General features: G+C 31.9%; 1 protein-coding gene across 1 annotated transcript; it reads left to right on the top strand.

The window, feature by feature from the left end:
• Positions 1 to 1554: 1554 nt before the first annotated feature.
• Positions 1555 to 14452, top strand: LOC306875360 (ras-related protein M-Ras-like). Its single transcript, XM_079425869.1, has 6 exons — positions 1555 to 1687; positions 5669 to 5875; positions 7430 to 7583; positions 7873 to 7972; positions 10449 to 10528; positions 10617 to 14452. The coding sequence occupies exons 2-6, from the start codon at positions 5683 to 5685 to the stop codon at positions 10714 to 10716; spliced, it is 627 nt and encodes a 208-aa protein (XP_079281995.1). The 5' UTR covers positions 1555 to 1687; positions 5669 to 5682; the 3' UTR covers positions 10717 to 14452.
• Positions 14453 to 21092: the final 6640 nt, after the last annotated feature.

Here is a 21092-nt window from a genome sequence, read left to right as displayed (position 1 = left end):
GCCTACATTCTCATAGGTCTGCCGTGGGGGCGTGGCCGAAACGCGGGGGCGGGGCCTCGAATGCACAGATACATGGGTTCAGTTGTCACCCAGAGAAATATTTTTAAATTATTATAGATAGATGGATGGATGGATGGATGGATGGATTGATTGATTGAATGATTGATTAATTATTTGTGTAAATTTACTTTAAAACAGGTTAAATTCGTAATTTTGTTGGTTAATAAATTGTTTAAAGTGTAATGTAATATCATAGATATCCTACATATTTTACAAGCTAAGCCCTGCATTATTAACCTCACCAGCCTCTGGCCCAAACGTGCGCGCTCGCGTGTGTTTGTAGCTCCATCTACTGGAGAGCATCTATATATGTCTCATTTCCCAGGTGTGATCTGGCTCTGCACCTCTGCCACAATTACATCACATTAACACTTTACAGACGCCAACAACTCTAGACTGCGCGAATCCAGAAGCGGCTCTAGATGATGATCTTTGGAGAGGTTCTAGAGAAAGCCTGTCTGTTACTAGGCAACCGTGATGAAGTCACAGAGCAGTTCTAGAACACATGACTGTTTCCAGCATATTCTCCATCGTTTGTTTGTTTGTGTACAAATGAGCCGGAAACCAAAATGTCTCTTTATCTTTGGCTGAAGGAGCGTGGGTTGTGAAATATGCATATTCATTTTAAGTCGAACCACAGCATCCGCTCGTCAGGATGAAATGGGTGATTAGTTTAAAGCCAGTTTTGAACCCTCAAAATGTAATATCATAACTGTTATATTTTTTTAACATAAACCATAGGTTTTTTGATCATGTAGGATACCTCAGCTGGTACTGTACACCGTCCATCAGCAAAAATCATGTCAACAAACCTGAACGCTTAAAATGATTGACAGGCCTAGAGAGTTTATTTAATTATTTAGCCTATTTACCCTGAAGAGAAAGGCGTCCGACAAGTTCTTTTAGTGACATCTGTGACAGGTGGATTTTATGTGTACTAAATATATATATTAGGCTATATAATTTGCTACCGTTTTTACAGTAAAATACAGTGTAGCCTTTTAAAAATCGGGTCCATTTCCTTATTTAAATAGGCCTACCAACTTTATATAGTTGCTTAATTATTTAGTCGGAATTATTGCTACAGTTTTCATTTATTTGTCTAATAAAATGAGTAAAACAAATGTGCAAAGTAATAATAACATTAACACATATGGATTGTCTGAAATAAGGAATTGACTCATGCGAGTATTTCCAAACTGAGCTCTGACAGTGGAACGTACCAAAACCGAGAGGAAGAGGGGTGGACAACTCTATTTTTTTCAAGATTTAGTCTTAATATTTCTTACTACATTTCTATTTATTCATTTTTACTGAGTTATTTAATTTAGAAATGATCAACTTCACACACATATATCTCCAAGTGTTTAAAATAATTGCGCAATTTGTCTCCGAGCTGACCGGTTTCCCCCTGCCAGCGCTGTAAATCAGTGTAAACTAACAGTGAACACTCTCGAGGTGTGAGGAACTGAAAACGGCTCTTCGCGCGGCCCCATAAAAAGCCACTGCATCCAGTTGTATAACAAATAGACAAACGTTTCCGCGTGTGCATTTACTTGGTAATGTCGGCAGCAACATCTGTGGAAACGGAAAGGGCTACTGGCATATGCTGTCGTCTTGTGAATAGGTAATTTTGAATGCATATATCATTAAATCTTGTATGACAGTTAAATGCATGCTGATTACATCGCTCAACAGCACAAAGGAATAAAATTACGGTTTCTATATATTAAATGTGCGTTTGTTATGATAACTGGTTGTTTTTTATGTAGATATGCATGTTGTGCTAGTTGAATCGTGCGTTTATGCGTTATGCATGAACATATTAAGTGATCTTATTGCAACATCAAGCACACCCAAATCACCCAAATCTCAAAATGCAAAAGTCACTGTTTCCTTTTTGCCAGGAAGATGCGTTCTTTGCAATGCAGCTGCATGTAATGGAGAACAGAGATATGCTCGTACCAGAGATAAAACTTAATGGGTAATGCATTAGGCAACCCGTACAGAACGATCAAGGTGGTTGTATTGATATGGGCCTGCCTTGATAATATATATCACATACCATGAGCAAATATATACAGTCAAATTATAGTGGAAAATATACTATACAGTTGTTGGATGGAAAGTAGTACATGACAGCAACATGGTTGTTTTTAGTAGTTGATGACCGATTAATCGACCGATTTTTTTTAGAGTAACTGCACCCAATTTACGCTATAGCCTCCATTATGAAATATTTACACAAATACTTTTACACTCAATAAAAAACATATATAGAGGCACACACAAGTGAATCAAATTCATCTTTTAATTAAATTATTCAATATTTAAAAAATATATATGTAAAAAATTACCAAATTAATTAATACTCACATTTTGTTTTCAGTCAGTGTAAGTGAGCAGTTACTGTGAAAATGTACTCAAATATTCAAATACTCACGTTTTGTTTTCCGTAATTTTTTTGGAGCAATTGTTGTGAGAATTATTTACTCGGATATTTTTAAATTCACTATACTGAACAAACTATATAGATATATGAGTAAGTAAATTAAATGTGTGTTTAATGAATATTTAATTCAGTATTTGAAAATTTGTAAAAAAAAAAAAAAAAAAAAGTAAAAAGCAATTTTATATGCATCTTATTTGCCAACATAAAATTGTAATATTTATTCACAATATGAACAGCTAAGTTTTTGTACATTTTTATACTGTGGTATCCGCTGAAAATAAATTGGTGTAGAATCCATTTTTACTCTAATAACTGCTAATAAATTTCACAAACAATTACAAAGAAACAGTAAGTAATACAATGAAATAAACATAAAATTTTGAAGTAGAAATTCTGAGATATATATTTTTTTTGTAAAATTTACTTCAATCTGTTTTATTTCAAACTTATTTTCAGACATAAAGATGTAATGTTTATGTCGGCAATAGTATATAAATACATATTAAACATAGCCAAAGTATAGTATATAAATAATACTTAATATAAATAATATACTTAATATAAATAATAAATAATACTTATTTTGAAGTAGAAAGTCTGAAATATATATTTTTTGTAAAACGCACTTCAATCTTTGTTTTATTTAAAACTTAAAAATATATTTTTTTGCAGTGTACATCCTATTTTCAGACATAGTTGTAATATTTATATCGTTCAACCACTATTTTTCGCAACACAAATAGCCAATTTGTCGCATGTTTAGACTGTGGTGTACAGGGGAAAAAAATAGTGTAAAAACACTTTTAACCCAGAAATTACAAAGAAATGGCAAGTAACACATTGAATTAAATATAAAATTTTAAAGTTGAAAGACCGAAAATGTATTTTCTTGTAAAACATTCTCCAATAATCTCAAATTCAGTAAGTCATGTATGAAGTCACAGACTTGAAATCTACACAATATCTAGAATTTCCTATAAAATGAATCATAAATGGGTTGATTTAGATCCAGGTGTTATTGCGATCCTTAAGAAGTGGACTCATATTCCTGATGATTTCAGAAAGGAAATCCAGAACTTCCCTGTATTGTGGCTGACAGGAAGCGCCACTGACATATCTGATATCAGGGCTAAAGACCCAGCACTTCAGAATGTTGAATCCTAACAGAAGAGCTTGTGTTTGCCAGGCTCTGTATTTTGGAAGTTTTTGACGTAATTTTATTGGTCCAGTTTTAGCTCAATCTGTCGGAGTGTTTCTTGTTGTTGGCAGTTTGGAGCTGAGATCACACTGTAGAATCACAGCGTGGCCATCCAAGTGTCTGGTCTAGACCGTATTTCCTGTGTGTGATGTTCTAGTTGGATGTCTGGGACAAGCCTCGCTTTGCACAATGCTTCTTTATGCCAATGTAGAGTCCGTTTGTGACATTTCAGACATTAAAAGTCAGTTTTTTTCTTCTTTAAGGAGCAGCTCACTCAAAAATTAAAGTTCTGTCAGTTTTTATTGACCCTCATGTTGTTCTAAACTCACTTTGTTTCTTTTGCGAAGCGCAAACAGAAATGTTTAGAAGAATGTTCTACTTCTTTTGTGTCTGTTTTTTTTTTTTAATGGATCAGTCTACAAAACCTTAATGATTCATTCATGAATCATGCTTTTCCTGTTTTTGGGTTCAAGTCACTGTCTCAGTGTTTTCCTGTGATATTATTCTGTATAAACCAGAATACTCAGAAGGAAATAACATGATTTTATTTACCAGGATCGGATTGTTTTGGGAAAATTAAAACATGTTGAGATATTATTTGTTAATATTGTTTTTCCAACCCTTTATTATTAAAATGTGTTTTTATTTATTGAACATATTAATTATTGTTTACATAATATCATCATATTATTTGACATTATTTTTAATATATCTATTTTTTATATTTTTACCTTACATTATTCTTAGTTTTTATTTTACATAATAGTAATAGTAATTTATAGTAATTATTATTACTATTATTACTTTTATTATCATGATAATCATTGGTTTATCCATTTAATTAGTTTATTAAAAAGTTGTTATTAATAATATTTTAATATTTTAATAATAACAGTGATCACAACGATCATAATTTAAAAAACAATAATAATTATTATTATTAATCATTAATAATTATTATTATTTTAAAAATGATTTATATATAAAAATAATATATTATATGAAATAATACATTATTTAATATTATTTTACAATATACGTTTACATTTTTGCATTACTAATACATTATTCGTATTTTTATTTTTTTATTTTATTTTACTAATAATAATATATAACTGAATATTATTTTGTAATATATTTTGATGTTGTATATTTTTACATTATTACCTTATTCTTATTTTTCTTTTACATTATTTTGTATTATTTGAATATTTATTTTATCATTATTGATCAATCCATTTGTTATTATTAATTCTGATTTTACAAAAATGCAAGCCAATAAATAGTTATTTTTAATATTAATATTTTAATAATTTTATAATGCTAATTCATATACTACAAGTAGTACTACTAGTAGTAATTATTATTATTACTAATACTACAATTATATATAATTTATATTTGTACATTATTATTATTTTTCTTTTGCACATTTTGTATTACTTTAATATTTATTTTGTTATTATTATCATCATCATCATCATCATCATTATTGATACATCCTTTTATTATTATTTAATATTATTATTATTTATTTATTTTTTACAAAAATATCAAACCAACGAATAGTCATTTTAAATAATATTTTAACAACGACAACAATAATAGTAATAATAATAATAATAAAGATAATTTGTAAACTCGAATCTCAATATTTGAATAACAGCAACAACAATAATAGTAATAATAATCACAATAACCATCATTTATATAAGAATTATTATTAATGATAATAAAAACTAAAAAAAAAAAATTAACATTGTGTGCTCTGATAAAAAAGAAACTCCATAAAGCGCAAATGTACTTTTTCAAAGGAATCATTTTAGATGATTTACTGAAACAGGCTCGTTTAATTTTCCATTTGAGCACAAACACACACACATACACACACGTGTTTTGTGTTTCCACTAAATCGACGGCAGTGTCTCTCATAATGCAGCATTTCCTCTGTATTGCAGGTGTAGCTGTCTCCATGGCGACCAGCGTGGTTCCCGGGGACAACCTGCCCACGTATAAGCTGGTTGTGGTGGGAGACGGCGGCGTGGGGAAGAGCGCACTCACCATACAGTTCTTCCAGAAGATCTTCGTCCCGGACTACGACCCCACCATCGAGGACTCGTACCTCAAACACACCGAGATAGACAGCCAGTGGGCCATTCTGGACGGTGAGAACTTCACTTATTAAACACACAACAGATAATCATAGAGCCATCATTTCTGACAATAAAGAGTTCTGTGAGCACAAAACATTAGTAACAATTAAATAGAGAACTACAACTAAATATTTAAGACATTTTAAAGACAGATATTAAAGACATAAAAGTTGCAAGGAAAAATAAATGAAAGAGAAAAATATATCAAATATTATATTATATACTACAAGCATTTTGATATTATTTTTAGTTATATTATTATTTATATACAATTATAGTATTTATTAATATTTTAAATTAGCTTTTTAATTGATATATTTATAGTTTTGGTTTTTATTTTTATTAGTTTAACGATTTATTTCAGTTAGTTGATAAGGCAACATTTTTTATTTTTAGATTTTTATTTATATTTTATGAACATTTTTGCATGTTATTTCAATAAATTTTTGTTTTAGTTCACAATAATAACACTGATTATATTATGAATAAATAGTTCAATGTCAAATATTTTAATATGCTACCATATGCAATACAAAGAGATATCATAAATGAAGAAATAAATAATGCATATTTACACATTTTTAACTTTTAATATAATATATTAAAATACAAAAAAAATATGATACCAAGTGCAATACAAAGAGAGATCATAAATTAAGAAATACATTTTAAAAAAGCTTAATTTAATACATATTTATACATTGTAAATGATTTAATTTGAACTTTTAATGTAATATTAAAATAAGAAAAATTAATTAATTAAAAGAAAAATATTTTAATATAATACCCTGTACAGTACAAACATAAACCATACATTAATAAATAAAATTGAAAAATGTGATTTAATTTAATACATATTTATTTTTGTCAAATATTTTTACATTTACCTTTTAATATTATATATATATATATATATATATATAACAAAGGAAGATATATGCATATATATATATATATATATATTAGTGTTGTCAAACGATTAATCGCATCCAAAATAAAAGTTTTTGTTTACCTAGTATATTTGTGTGTAATGTGTATATTTATTATGTATATATAAATACACACCCATGCATGTATATATTTAAGAAAAATGTGTTATGATTATATATTAAAAATATTTACATGTAATATAATTTATATGAATATAAATATATACATGTAAATGCATGTAAATATTTAAAATATATATACTGTATGTGTTTGTATTTATATATATACATAAAAAATATACACAGTATGCACAGATATATTATGTAAATAAAAACGTTTATTTTGGATGCTATTAATCGCGATTAATTGTTTGACAGAACTAATATATATATATATATATATACTTTTTTCAAATATTATCAGCATAACAGAGCAAAAGGTTTAATTTAAAAACAAAATAATCAATAAAATAAGTAAATAGAAGTAAATACAAAACTTGCTGTGTATATTAGTGTTTGTGCTCATTTTATCTTTTCTTAATATATTTTTTGAAATATTAGAAATATTTTTTTTTACAATAATGTAAACCAGTAAATAGTATAGTGTGTGTGTGTGTGTGTGTGTGTGTGTGTGTAGTTCTAGACACGGCGGGGCAGGAGGAGTTCAGTGCGATGAGAGAGCAGTACATGAGGACAGGAGATGGATTTCTCATCGTGTTTTCTGTCACTGATAAAGCCAGCTTTGAACACGTGGATCGTTTCCACCAGCTGATTCTGAGAGTCAAGGACCGGTATGAAAACACATAAACACACGTTTGAGTTACAGACCGATTTTCTGTCAAATGATTAATTGCGATTAATCGCATCCAAAATAAAAGTTTTTGTTTACATAATATATATGCATATTTATTATGTATATATAAATACAAACACATGCATGTATATATTTAAGAAAAATATGTTATTTTTATATATTTAATGTATTATGTAGAAATATATTATATATTAAATATATAATCGTTTGACAGCACTAGTTTTCAGCATTATTTATTGAGTGTTTTCATTGTGTGTGTGTTGCAGGGAGTCGTTTCCCATGGTTCTGGTGGCTAATAAAGTTGATCTGGTGCATTTACGCAAGATCACCAGTGAGCAGGGACAAGAGATGGCCTCAAAACACAGCGTGAGTCACTTAACACATTTAACCCATGAAAGAAAATCACATTTTGATTTCATGTTGACTTTTTCATTCGTTTTTCCAAATTGTTATAAATTGTATAATTGTTTATATTTTTATTAGGGCTGTTAACGTTAACGCGTTAACGCATGCGATTAATCTAAAATTTTTAACGCGTTGATATTTTTTTAACGCAAAGTAATCTTTGATAAGGTTTGACCCCAACATCTTGCCGTCACACTATCCATCCTAAATTCTATGTGATATTAGTCATTTTCAATACTATTTAGGGCAGATAGGGTGTATAGTATGCACACTGGGATGCAGGGATTGTGTGATTATGAGGCGCCGGGCTCGACAAAAGTGAAGCGAACGCAGAGAGAGAGAGAGCGAGTGTGTCCAAGAGAGAGAGCGAGAGAGAGAGCGAACCAGTGTTGCCAGGGTCGCGGTTTTCCTGCACAATTGGGCTATTTTTAAAATACAGTCGCAGTAAAAATTATAGAGCCACGGGTTGCGTTTTTTTTTGGGCTACTTTTATAATGTACCGCAGCCGCCCAAAGTGTATATACACACATGTGATCGCAAAAGGAAGTTATTACACACACTCAATGGTGGTTTAAAGTGAGTTCTGAGTATTGATCTCATAAATTGCCTTATGTAGCATGATGCTAATGTTAATGATGCTAATGTTAGCTCTAATGCACCTGCAGAACAGGTCCAATTCTTCTTCATAATGCATTTTATCATAATACTTCATGTAAGGTCGCAAGAAAATGTTTTGTTGTATTTATTTAGAAATAGTTTTGATAATAGTTGGGTAAATGTGTACTGGGACTGAAGCGATGTGGCTTGGTAAACGTTTTATTGCCAGTATAAAGTCGTCGTGACGTATTGTTAGTGCTGAATAAAGGCTGATAATGGCTGAAAAATAATAGAGTTAGTGCTGAATAAAGGCTGATAATGGCTGAAAAATAATAGAGTGTAAATAAAAGAATAATAAGGATTATGTCTCATACCTGGCGGAGATGTGAAATATTCTGTTTCCTTAAACTAGTTTGTCATACATTTCTTTATTTCAACAGTATTTTAAATTTGTGATTAATCGTGATTAATCCCAGTCCATGACTGTGATTAACGCGATTAAATCTTTTAAATCTATTGACAGCACTAATTTTTATATTATTATTACATTATATTCATTATAATTATTATTGATCAATCCATTTATTTAATACTTTCAAAATTTTTCCAAACTAATGCAAACCAATGAATACGATTAGCAGTGTTTATTAAGAAAGAGTACATTTTGATTTCATCTTGACTTTTTTTGTTAATTTTTTAAGACTGATTATTTTTATATTTTTGGTGATTACTTTTATTATGTTAATGTTTAATATTATTATTACTATTGCCATTGTTTGGCCCATTTGTTGTTATGTAATCTTTTGTTTATTATTTATTTATTTTTTACAATAATACAAACAATAACTAGTTTACAATAAGACCAGCAATTTTTATGTCAATTTTGAAGTTATGTTGGCTTTTTCATTTTCTACATTATAATTTTTTTATATTATTAAATCATTCATTTTTAATTGCCTTATTATTATTATTATTATTATTAGTGCTGTCAAATGATTAATTGCGATTAATAATACAAGTTTTTGTTAGCATAATATATGTGTGTGTTCTGTGTATATTTATTACGTATATATAAATACACACACATACAGTATATATTCTGAAAATATTTACATGTCTATATTTATATTCATATAATGTATATAATACATAAATAAATGTAATATATAAATATAACATATTTTTTCTGAAATATATACATGCATGTGTGTGTATTTATATATACATAATAAACACAGTACGCATACATATATTATGCTAACAAAAACTTTATTATGAATTTTTCTAGATTATTATTATAATTTTTTTTATATTATTACACCATTGTTTTTTATTGATTATTGTTATTATTATTGATCAATTGATTTGTTACTGTTTTACATACATTGTTAATATTTTATATATTATTATTATTGTTATTACATTTTATTTTTGCATTTTCATGTTGTTGTTATTATTATTATTATTATCCATTTGTTATTTAAACTTTTATTTAATATATTTTTTTAAAATATCAACTATCCTTTACAATAATACAAATCAATAAACAGTTCATAATAAGACCATTTTGATTGCATGTTGACTTTTTATTTTATAATTTTACATTGTTGTTATTATTATTATTATTGATTAATCCATTGTGAAGAAATGGAATCAATTTTGATTTCATACTCAATTTTACATACATTTTTCTAATCAGGCATGTTCTAATATGTTTAATAATAAAATAAATAATACTAATTATTATTTATAGTAGCAATATTAATATGAATAATATATATTTTTAATAACGTCTACATCTACATCCTCTAATTGTTGAATCTTCGTATCTTCATCACAGATAACATATATTGAAACAAGTGCAAAGGATCCGCCCATGAATGTAGACAAAACGTTTCACGAGCTCGTCAGAGTGATACGGTGAGTCCAATTTAACCGATTCTGCTAGCTACCATGTGTTAGCATTCCCATTCATCCCAATAGCTTTGATGTTCATCTCGGCCTACAGTCAGCAGATCCCAGAGCGGGGCCTGAAGAAGAAGAAGAAAGCCAAATGGCGGGCAGACAGACCTTCGGGTTCCCAGAGGCTGCACTGCGTCTTACTGTGACCGCACAACCTCTATCTCAAGCCCGCGTCAATGCCGCGATGATGACTCCATGACTCGGACTGTTAAAACACACACACACACACACACACACACACACACTAGCTATGATAATATCCAGGAACTAATGAACACAGCTTGAATATTCCATAATTAATGGCGAAATTCCGCAAAATGTACAATTTTAGCTATTTTTCATGGGATTTTCTTAGCAGGCGATACCTGGATGGAATGACAGGATTCTAGCGCTGTTCACTCACGTTATCTCTCAGAGAACAATTCAGAGACACACTTTCTGAGGCCTTGTTTTGTATTGTGTTTCTATATTTATTGTTCTGAATTCTATATTGTTAAGTGATTGTTAATACAGCGTAACGGCTTAAAACTAGGGAACAGAGGGGATTCAAGTTGCATATCTGGCATATGTGGATACGCTCAGGAGGCGGGGGAAATACTGGTTACCATAGTTCAGCAATTCTTTTTATGAAGAAAATTAACAATAGAAAAAAACGCATTGAGGTAACACACGACACTAATGTAACGCTAAACATGTGAAACACAATTAATAGCACAAAGTATGTATTGTATGTATGTTTTTACATAAAATGTTTTATAAATTTTTAATAACTTCAACAACTATTTACCATAAAAGTGCTTGTTAAATATACAGTTTTACTACATATGGTAATGTAACATACTGCTTAACAATTTTCATCATTCATTAACTTTGCATTTACGTCTCGCAATTCTGAGTTTATATCTCCCAATTCTGAGTTTACATCTGGAAATTTTGAGTTTGTCTCGCAAGATTAAATCTCAGAATTGAGAGAATTGTAAGACGAAACCTCAGAATTGTGAGATTTTATGAGTTTATGTCACACAATTCTGAGTTTATCTCTCAATTGACCATATGCACGGAGCGCTATTTAGAACTTCTGGATAAAGATAAGGCAGCTCGTAATCTTCCGGTGAAGCTCATTTTATATGTGCGATGTATAGGTAGAAACTCTCACAGAAACCTCTCCTGCATCATTCTTATCATAAACTGAGAAACAAAATAATTGCAACACCGTAAATAATGATAGCACAATTAACATAGAGTTTCATGTCATTAAAGAACATATAATTTTATATGCAGAGTCTGGTAATCCCAGGAAAGTACCCAAGTAGGTAAAACTGTACATTTAAATGCTGACAAATAAACACTATCGTAACTGTTTAGGCAGTTAGGCTAATCTCTTAAAGGACATTGTAACGGTATTCTCGATAATCAATATCTTACCTTCATAGCCACGAACACATTTTATAAAATCATCATAAAATCGTAAAAAATTTTACAGCATTTATTATTTCTCAACTCTGTGCGGTAAAATTCCCATTATTAAAGGTTCACTTTTCATTCATGAAGACGACATGAAGAAATATGCAATTAACGTATCTCGGCGACTTTTTAAGATGAAAATGAAATTACCGTTATAACCAAGAGATGGCAGTAGATGATCACTCATTGACTGCAGCTGCCTAATTTTTCAAGTCTTTTGATTTAATATAAAATAAATATTATAAATTTAGTACGTGGTGGCACAGAAGTATAAAGTATAGCAAGTGCAGGAAGTCACAAAGTCAGCCTATAATGCTGAATTATTTAAATACCTATATAGTCAAATACAAATTAAATAAGTTGGTATAACAAATAAATAATGCATTCAATATTTTGAAATGTTTAGATTTAATTTAATAACTAGGCTACATCGTTTAAGTTTTATCCAACACAGACCCAGTTTTGTTAGTCTGAATTTAGTCTGAATCACTTAATGCACAGCTTTATTTTGACATCGGCTCGTTAGATGATTCATTCGGTTGCCACTGTCAATCATAGCAATGACTCGCGGCATGATTTAACGGATTCCCTCGCGTAAATTTAACATTCGCATTTTGTTATTCCTGAAATGGTATACGTGGACATTTGGACATCTTAAACAAACTTTTCTCCTAATTGCGAATGGATTATGTAGAGAAACCAAGCAAAGGGCGCTCCTCTTACGGCACAGTACACTTGACCGGAAATGACTGAGCTGGCTTATCTACAACCATGAAGTAACCGTGCATAAGGCGAATTCTGAGTTTATTTCTCAATTCTGAGTTTATATCTCGAAATTCTAAGATTATATCTCGAAGTTCTAAGTTTGTATTTCTCAATTCTGAGTTTATATCTCGGAATTCTGAGTTTATGTCTCACAGTTCTGAGTTTATATCACAATTTTGAGTTTATATCTCAAAATTCTAAGTTTAGATCTCTCAATTCTAAGTATATATCTTGAAATTCTGAGTTTATGTCTCATAATTCTGAGTTTATATCTCACAATTTTGAGTTTATATCTCTCAATGCTGAGTTTATATCTCACAATTCTAAATTTAGATCTCTCAATTCTAAGTATATAACTTGAAATTCTGAGTTTATATCTCGGAATTCTGAGTTTATATCTCGGAATTCTGAGTTTTTATCTCGAAATTCTGAGTTTATATCTCGAAATTCTGAGTTTGTCTTGCAAGTTTAAATCTCACAATTCTGAGTTTATATCTCACATTCTGAATTTATATTACACAATTCTGAGTTTATATCTCGAAATTCTAAGTTTATATCTCAAAATTCTGAGTTATATCTCGAAATTCTGAGTTTGTCTTGCAAGTTTAAATCTCACAATTCTGAGTTTATATCTCACATTCTAAATTTATATTACACAATTCTGAGTTTATATCTCGAAATTCTGAGTTTATATCTCGAAATTCTGAGTTATATCTCGAAATTCTGAGTTTATATCTCACATTCTGAATTTATATTACACAATTCTGAGTTTATATCTCACAGTTCTGAGTGTACATCCCACAACTCAAGTTAAAAATGGTCGGCCTCACACTTGAATTAAAAATGTGGATATTCTTTTATTTTCCACTTAGAAATGCATGGGTAACTATGGTAACCTGGATTTGTTTATCCCAATGTTAAACCACGCCTCCAGTGTGTGATGTGTCGCTTGTATCTATAAAAACTCAACGAAAAAAAGTTGCTGTTCTTACATCAGCACACTGATGACAATATATAATGTTATTAATCAGGATTGTAGATCAAGACTATCACAATGAAAGTTTTGTACATTCGATGCCTGATCTCAATTACGTTGCCATAAACTGAGTCAGTCAGTAATTGCACAGAATCATTACTGTGTTACATTGAAGTCATTAGATCAAGCGATTGATCTTGTGTTTTTTCCCGCTTGTCTTGAATGCATCGTCACTTTACTTTGAATGTGTTTTCGCTCATTTCGAAGTTCTCATTGATGTTTTGAATGTATTGTATGTTAATCTATACGCCAATTTTTGCTTTTGACGTTTCAAGTCCAGCTTTAGTGTTTAACATATTAAAGGAACATCATCCTAGTAGCTCGTTTAGGCGTTTTGTGATAGTATACTGCTTTTGTTTTTCTGTGTGATTTTAACTTCGTAATCTGTTTTGTTTCAAAGACTGGATGTTCTCCTTACATTTTCAGTTTTGTTTGAAACTTGGTGCAAATTTTGTGGTTCAGTTATTACAGAATTTTTTGTTATTACTTGCATTCTGTGATTATGTTTGTATGAAGATAATTAAGACCAATTAAGGCCAAAAACTGCTCTGAAAAAGAAGGGATTTTTGCATCAGGAATACTGTAAGAATTTGTAAAGTGGAATATAAACATATTATAATAAAAATCAAATAAATTAATCCATTGTGCGCTTGTTATTTTTATTTTATTTGAATCAACATAATGATTTAGTAGTTCTAAAGGTGAATTTTCCCATATTGTAGTTATCTTGGTTTTGGAGTTTTCATAGAAAGGGTTTACACATATATACACTATATAATACTTAATTTAACAATACATTTTTAACAATTTATTAATAGTAACTGATTATAAATAAAGCTTACATAAACTAACAGAATATTTGGCTTTGTTATAAAGAGCATACACCTTTACCATACTGCTCTTACTACTTCCATAGGATTTTTTGGTATTTAATTCCAACTTTGTGTATGTCGTGCCTTGTCACACGATGGCGCTATTTACTAGAAAACACTAGTTCTCACACAAAGGGAACACTTACAGTTAAAGAAAAACAGCCCTTTTATCCAGAAAAAGCTTTATTTTATTCTGTGACCTACTTTACATGAGAGGAACACGTAGTAATGTCTACGAATCCTAATGTTCATAATTATTATAATAGTAGGCCTATACCTCATTCACAGGCAGACCCAACAATCCCACACCCAAACACAATCAGCAAACAGAAAAAAATGTTCTTAATTGATCATAAACCATTATATTCATGTTGATAAAAGGTTTGCAGCACTTTCTGAATGGATTTGAGCACGGAAAGCTAGTGATTTGGCTCTTGTTATTGTGACAAAAGAAATAACAGCAGTTCAAGGTCAAGGTTCCTTTAGGCCTACAACAAAAAGAGAGATTTGTATTCGGCTCACTGCACAGAATTCAGTGTATTTTTTTTTTTTTTTTTGCATGTATGAATTCCTCATTCATTTTATTAATGATGGCTGGATTTTGTAGTCTTCAAAGGATTCCATCAAACATAAAATAAAAAAATAAACTGTTAAACTTGAAACAACCAAAGGGATTTGTCCCCAAAACTCTGGCATATCTAAGTTTCACATTTGCATTATAAAACAAAGTCACAAGGCTAAATCTCTGGACTTTTCAGATCCTCAAAGCATCATGAGAATATAAAAATATTTCTGTAAAGTTCATATAAGGGAAAGTTAAATGAATATTCTGAGCGCAGTATACAAGTTAAACACTACGGCATTTGAGAGACATTGCATTCTGTGGTAAAATACAGACACAAACTGTGCATGCTGCTTTGAACTATTGAATAAATGTCTACAAAATGAGGTAACATGGCAAACAGACAATAAAATACACACTATAGTATAATCTTCATGTATTAAGCACGTATTAAATATTCTACGTGTCATATTAGACATTGACTGCTCTATATTTTTGTTAATCAGCAAAGATTTTTTCTGTTGTTTTCGTGTTGTAATTCCAACACAAGCTAAATATTACCAGCACTTATCACAAGAATTTACCATTTAATTTCGTATGTGGTTTTTCTGTGGCATTACCGAAGTATTTGAATATTCATTTACATTTATCTGACGCTTTTATCCAAAGCGACTTACAATTGCTATATATGTCAGAGGTCGCACGCCTCTGGAGCAACTAGGGGTTAAGTGTCTTGCTCAGGGACACATTGGTGTCTCACAGTGGATTCGAACCCGGGTCTCTCACACCAAAGGCATGTGTCTTATCCACTGCGCCATCACCACCCCTTGTAGCAGAGAATAGCAGAGCTGGATTACCATAGCACTTTCTATATAGCATGAATTTACTACAGAACAATGTGTTGTATTTGTATTGTTTTTGTGTGATATTTCCAAAACAATGGCATCTAGCTGGCAGAAATATAATGCAGGTGAGTGCAGTATGTCAAATAAAGTAATGTGATATTTTTAAGGTTACTATAAGAGCTGAATTAATATATGATAAAAATGCCAAGCTGTAATCAACTGCTTTATAATATAAACAATTGTCTGATCTCACTTATATATATATATATCTATATATATCTATATATATCACTATAATAATTGAAAATTTTATTAAACTACAAATTAATTCCCTAGCACAGATAGCACATTCTCACAAAAATGTTTGTTTTATGATTTAAATTTAATTTATGACAAATGTGTTATATTGTAACTTTAACAGCTATAATGTAATGACAACATTAATATGTATATGTTAAATAAGCAGTTCATTTAGATGTTAGCACATAAAGTTCTCCAGTGAAGTGCAGACATGATGCATGTGTTGTAAATGGCAGCTTCATTGATTGCACTCTGTGTCATTTTAAACATAGTCTGAAGTCTCTAGTGTAATATATTTGTTAATGAAAAATTTCAAAGCACCTTTTATATTTCTCTAAATTGTTTATAAGATAATTTTTTTTTTATATTAAAAATAATTAGTTAAAATCTTGTTTCAGAGATTCCTGGATTCCCAATGAGCTGAGAAGGCTAAGGACAGAGGCACGACCTCAAACTGAAAGTGAAGTAAATAGAAAATTGTATTTAGAAAAAAATCTTAAGTATCAATCTTCAAATTTGATTGACCCGTTGGTGGTCCAAGACATTTCACTGTTTGTATTACTCTGTGTTCACAATATTCCAGATTATGTATATGGTGCACAGTAGAAGCAGGTTGGGGAATGGATTGATCTGAATTGAGGAGCATATTTTTTGAAAGCCCTCAATGCTCCTATTTAGTGAGTAGGGAGCAGAAAAAGAAAACCTAGAGTGGAGTATATGTGTTTCTTACATTCTAAACACACTCTTTGTCACACACACAGTTTCATAATGAACTGAAAACATTTGTACACTTCTCATGATAACAAAAAAGTTCTCTACTGTTGTATTTTTCACAGCTGCTTTGGCAAAACATCTGTCAAACAAACTAAAATCGAAGTGTGTTATTGCTCAGTGCCATTGTCAAATTGCAAAATGAAAGAAGCTGCGTGTAATCAGGGATTTCTCTGATGCATGCAAATATACCAGATTTAATTATCTGTGGAAGTATTGGTGGAAATTAAGCTATTGGTGCAATAACAATGTTTGAATTTTCCTTCTTATGGCCAATAATATACCATCTGCTGATAGGTCATGCATCTCTACTCACTATTAATGAAATTTTTAATGTACGGTTGTAAAAGAGCAATATTACAGTCATGTTGTTGTTTTATCATTGTTCCTATGGACACATGATAGCTGTGCTCATATTCAGAACAACAGCAAAACAGTACAACATGGTTTTGGCTTTGGTCTAATAATTTATAGACTAACTTTCCTGGAATGTTTTTTCAGCGTTCCACAAAGGAATGTAGTCTGTGAGGTTTTTTTTTTTATAACACTTTATATATCATATTTTATATCAGGGGTATCACACTCGGCTCCTGTAGGGCAACTGTCCTAGCTTTGTTCTAAACCTGCTCCAACATATCGGTAGTTTTCAAACCAACCTAAAGGACCGTCTGTCATTTATTTATTAATGTATATGATTAATTTCCATTTTTTTAATTTGCAGAAAAAGTGAGATGTGCTTTCCCTATTCTTAGCCTCAGACGTCACTCCCAAGGATCGTTGGCTAATTCAATAAACTTGAATTATACAGGATTTCCGGGAAACGTGTGTGTCGTGCTCTTTAACGTTCCACCTGGAAACAAAGATGCCGTGACGCCGAACTCCTCACGAAAGAAGAAAGCCGTAATGTTTACAACTGTAATAATGAGCGCTTATCAGGATCAACTAACCGCTGGATTTTTAAAAGTATGTGAAATATTTAAAGTTCGTGGCATAGAATCTGTAAAATATGTCCAGAGAGTTTTACACACTGGTCTGTTATTGTGGTGACATTTCCACGCCCCGAAACTTGACACTGAACGAAATGAACTGTGATTAGTTGTTTGACATGTCGGTCAAACGGCTTCATGGGCGGGCCTTGGCCAATAAAAGCTGCCATGGATTCCAGACCTTAAGCCGTCTGTCTGAAGCTCTGGGTACGCGAGACAATGCTTTCCCTAAAGTGGACACAAGATCCCTGAGAGAGGCTGCTCACAACAAATTATCAAATGAGCGAAAACTTAATTGTGAGATGTTAATGTTTGAATACTGTGAATTTGCATTTTCATGCTTTGTTTAATTGTGCCTTATATTGTTTTATTGTGTCATATACCCTAGTTTGTAGTGTACACAGATGATGTTGTTACACATGCTCAATAAATGTTGAAATGTAATATGCCAGATGTAGTATGGTGTGTCACATTTTTGTATTTGTAACATTTTTAAGATTATGACAAGTATGCTAGTAATACCACAGGTTTATGACAGAAAAACTATGGTTTTCTTGCAGGAATATCATAGCAAATTAAGTGTTACCATAAAAAACCCTGCAAAATTATTACAGGAATACCACAAAAGGACCACAGGACTATTACAGGAAAGCCAGGTATTACTGCAGAAATATGACAGTAGTACCACAGGAACATCACAGATATATTACATACAGTACAACAAAAAAGCTGTGGTAAAGCATCCTAAAAAAACAACACAATACCACATAATTACCACATAATTTTTGTGTAGTACTTTTAATGTTTTACCACATATAATACCGCAGGTCATTTTTGTAAGGTCGAGTTTTACCATTTTTGAATCCATTCAGCCAATCTCTGGGTCTGGCGGTAGGACTTTTAGCTTAGCTTAGCATAGATCATTGAATCAGATTAGACCATTAGCATTACCGACGGAAAATGAAAAGTTGCGATTTTCTAGTCCGATATGGCTAAGAACTATACTATCATTCCGGTGTAATAATCAAGGAACTTTGCTGCCGTACGCAACTTTTCATTTTCCGTCGGTCTTAGTACACGATGTAACTACAGAAGAGTCAAGTTTTAAATAGGAAAATTATCGAAACTCTTTGGTCATTTTTGAGCGAGATGCTAACGGTCTAATCAGATTCAATGATCTATGCTGAGCTAAGCTAAAAGTGCTACCGCCAGGCCTGGAGATCGGCTGAATGGATTCAAAAACGGTAAAACTCAACTGTTTAACTCTAGGGGAGTTGTAAAATGAGCCTATGTCCAAAAAAAGTGGAGTGTTCCTTTAAAGCAAGAGAACTTAACACATCTAATCAGGTAAGAAGCCATATTGAATTTAAGGCGATGCTGTGAGGGATAGACCTATATCTTTAAAGTAGGCTAGCACGCACTGTATGAAGGTCCGCTTAAATACAATTTTTAAAACTGCTTTATGGAGTTTTTGTCAACAGAAAGTTTTTTTCAGAAAGATGTTTCATCAGCTGAACAATCTGTATATTGTTAAACATACAATACATTGAACGCACTACTTTTTTTCATTTCATTACATGCTAGATTTTTCATTTCTACATAGGCCTCTATGTATTGATTTTTGTTTGTATGTATAAAAAAATTAGTATATATTTACAATGGGCTGTGTGCTGAAAATGTTGAAAAGTGATGTAGACTTTACACGACATGTAAATGTGTATGTTTGTGTGCATGCATACTCATCCCTATAGATTGAAAAAATTATACGCATGTGCATGACATCACCTTTTGAGTAAATTTGCGTTTTCGTAATCTACACGAAATGATAATGGTATCATTTTCAAAAACTTGCACTTTGAAATCCGTTTCAAAAGTTTTCAGGCCCCCAAAACACTGTTGCATAAATGAACAGCTAAAACGCATACAAGTTTTCTGTTTTTAGGTGAAAACAGTGTTGATTAAACGCCCCCGATTCTGGTCTAACTGAACCCAGAACATTCCTTTAACTTTTGCACTGAAAGAATTGAGCTCAGCTCCAACTGTAAAGCGTAACTACAGTGAGGTTTTTGCTTCTTCCAGGTTTTCTTCTGATAATGATGCTCTCTGTCAGACCAGAGTTAAAACAGGAGGGCTCATGGGTCAATTGGGCATGCTGAGTGTGTACTCTCCTGAAGTCAACAACAATCTCCTTCGTCTTCTCCACATTCAGAGAGAGATTGTTGTCACTGCACCACCCGGCCAGGCGGCTCACCTCGCTCCTGTAGTTTGTCTCATCTCTGTTCCTAATATTTTTGATTCATGAAAAAGAACCTGTGTAAAACAGTCATTTGTCAGTAAAACGGAGATGGTCCTCACTGCAGAACACAAAATGAAGGGAGCGAGGTTTGATGCAGATCCAAGTCCTCCCACCTTACATATCCCTAAACCTACCCATCTTCAGCCCCTGATCCCTAAACCTACACATTTTCAGCCCCTGATCCCTAAATCTACTCGTCTCCACCCCCGATTGCTAAACCTACCCGTCTCCACCCCCTGACCCCTAAACCTACCCATCTCCACCCCCCGATCCCTAAACATACCAGTCTCCACCCCTAAAGTTAAACGTTTCCACCCCGATCCCTGAACCTCCACCCCGATCCCTAAACCTAAACTCCACCCCCTGATCCCTAAACCTACCCATCTCCACCCACTGATCCCTAACCCTAAACCTACCCGTCTCCACTCCCTGATCCCTAAATCTACCCGGCTCCACCCCCAATCCCTAAACCTACCTGTCTCCACTCCCCTGATCTCTAAACCTACCGTCTCCAACCCCTGATCCCTAACCCTACCCATCTCCACCCCTAAACCTACCCGTCTCCACCCCCCGATCTCTAAACCTACCCATCTCCACCCCCGATCCCTAAACCTACCCGTCTCCA

This window comes from Barbus barbus (genome assembly GCF_936440315.1).
Source record: "Barbus barbus genome assembly, chromosome: 9".
Taxonomy (NCBI): domain Eukaryota; kingdom Metazoa; phylum Chordata; class Actinopteri; order Cypriniformes; family Cyprinidae; genus Barbus; species Barbus barbus.
The sequence above is the reverse complement of the archived record's forward strand: the minus strand, read 5'-3'. Positions and strand labels throughout refer to the sequence as shown.